The following is a 1,074-nucleotide window of genomic DNA, read 5'->3' as shown; positions in this document are numbered from 1 at the left end:
TCAAGGACCCCCCTGGGGCCAGGACCGCGGGGTTTCCCTTGCCTGCACCTCCTTTTTCCCTGCTGTGAGATGCTGTGGTGCATCCCTACCCCTCGCAGCATCCCACCCTCTCCCCGGCAGGTCTGAGCTCACCGTCCTCAGCGCCACGGCCATGCTGACGGGCACGGTGCGGCAGATCCGTGCACCCCCCCTGCTCCACCGCCTCGTCTTCTTCTTGCTGGGGCCGGACCGGCACCCCGAGACCCCAGGGGACACCCCCCACCCTCTGCGCACCCAGCTCATTGACCGCTGCAACGCGGGGGGGGGCCCCATCCTGGGGGGTGGGGGGGGGACGGGACGCATGGGCGATGCCGGGGGGCAGTGCCGGTGGTCTCACCCCACTCGCCGTGCCGCAGATCAGCCTGGCCAGCCTGCGGCTCTTCGAGGAGCTCCTGAAGAAGCCCCACGAGCACGTGGCACACAGCCTGGCGCTGAGGAACCTGGAGGCGAGGGGCTACCTGCAGCGCGGCCCCCCCGTGCCCGATGAGCGCGGACCCCCCGAGCCGGACCCCGATGAGGATGGGCTGTGAGTTGGGGCAGGGCGAGGGGGGACAGCCCCCTGGCACCCACCAGGCTGATGCCCCTACGCCGGCCCTACAGGGACCTGGAGGAGGATCCCTATTTCACCGACGGATTCCCGGATGCTGGCTTCGGGACGGCGAAAAAGCCTCCGCCGGGATCGGCCCCATTGGGGAAGGGGCAAGTGAGCGAGGTGGTCAGCAGGTAGGGATTTGCAGGGGCTGCTCCAGCATGGGGGGGGCTGCATCCCTTTCCCCATCCCTCTCCCCTCTCTTCCAGCTTCCTCTGCCTGGTCCCTGAGGAAGCGAAGACCTCCTCGTGCATGGAGGAAGGTGGCTACGACACCTACGTGCCCGATGCCCTGGGCACAGTGAGTGGCTGGCGGGGGGGTCCCCATCCCTGGCAGTGCCGGTTCCTGCTCGGGCTCTCACCCACCATCACCCCCCCACACCCCGGCCAGGTCCAGGCATGCCGTGCCAGCGCAGCCCCATGGGGGCGGCCCCTGGCCCCCCGGCC

The 1,074-nt window shown here is 70.1% G+C and overlaps 1 protein-coding gene across 1 annotated transcript; it reads left to right on the top strand.

The window, feature by feature from the left end:
• Nucleotides 1-347: 347 nt before the first annotated feature.
• On the top strand, nucleotides 348-1,071 carry LOC118453272 (protein FAM160B2-like; the record flags this gene model as incomplete). Its single annotated transcript, XM_035903395.1, has 4 exons — nucleotides 348-565; nucleotides 640-762; nucleotides 838-928; nucleotides 1,019-1,071. Coding segments are annotated over exons 1-4 (485 nt in total), but the record flags the coding sequence as incomplete, so codon positions are not given.
• Between the last annotated feature and the right edge of the window lie 3 nt (nucleotides 1,072-1,074).

This window comes from Egretta garzetta, unplaced genomic scaffold (genome assembly GCF_000687185.1).
Source record: "Egretta garzetta isolate BGI_Z169 unplaced genomic scaffold, ASM68718v1 scaffold1391, whole genome shotgun sequence".
NCBI classification, from domain to species: domain Eukaryota; kingdom Metazoa; phylum Chordata; class Aves; order Pelecaniformes; family Ardeidae; genus Egretta; species Egretta garzetta.
The sequence above is the reverse complement of the archived record's forward strand: the minus strand, read 5'-3'. Positions and strand labels throughout refer to the sequence as shown.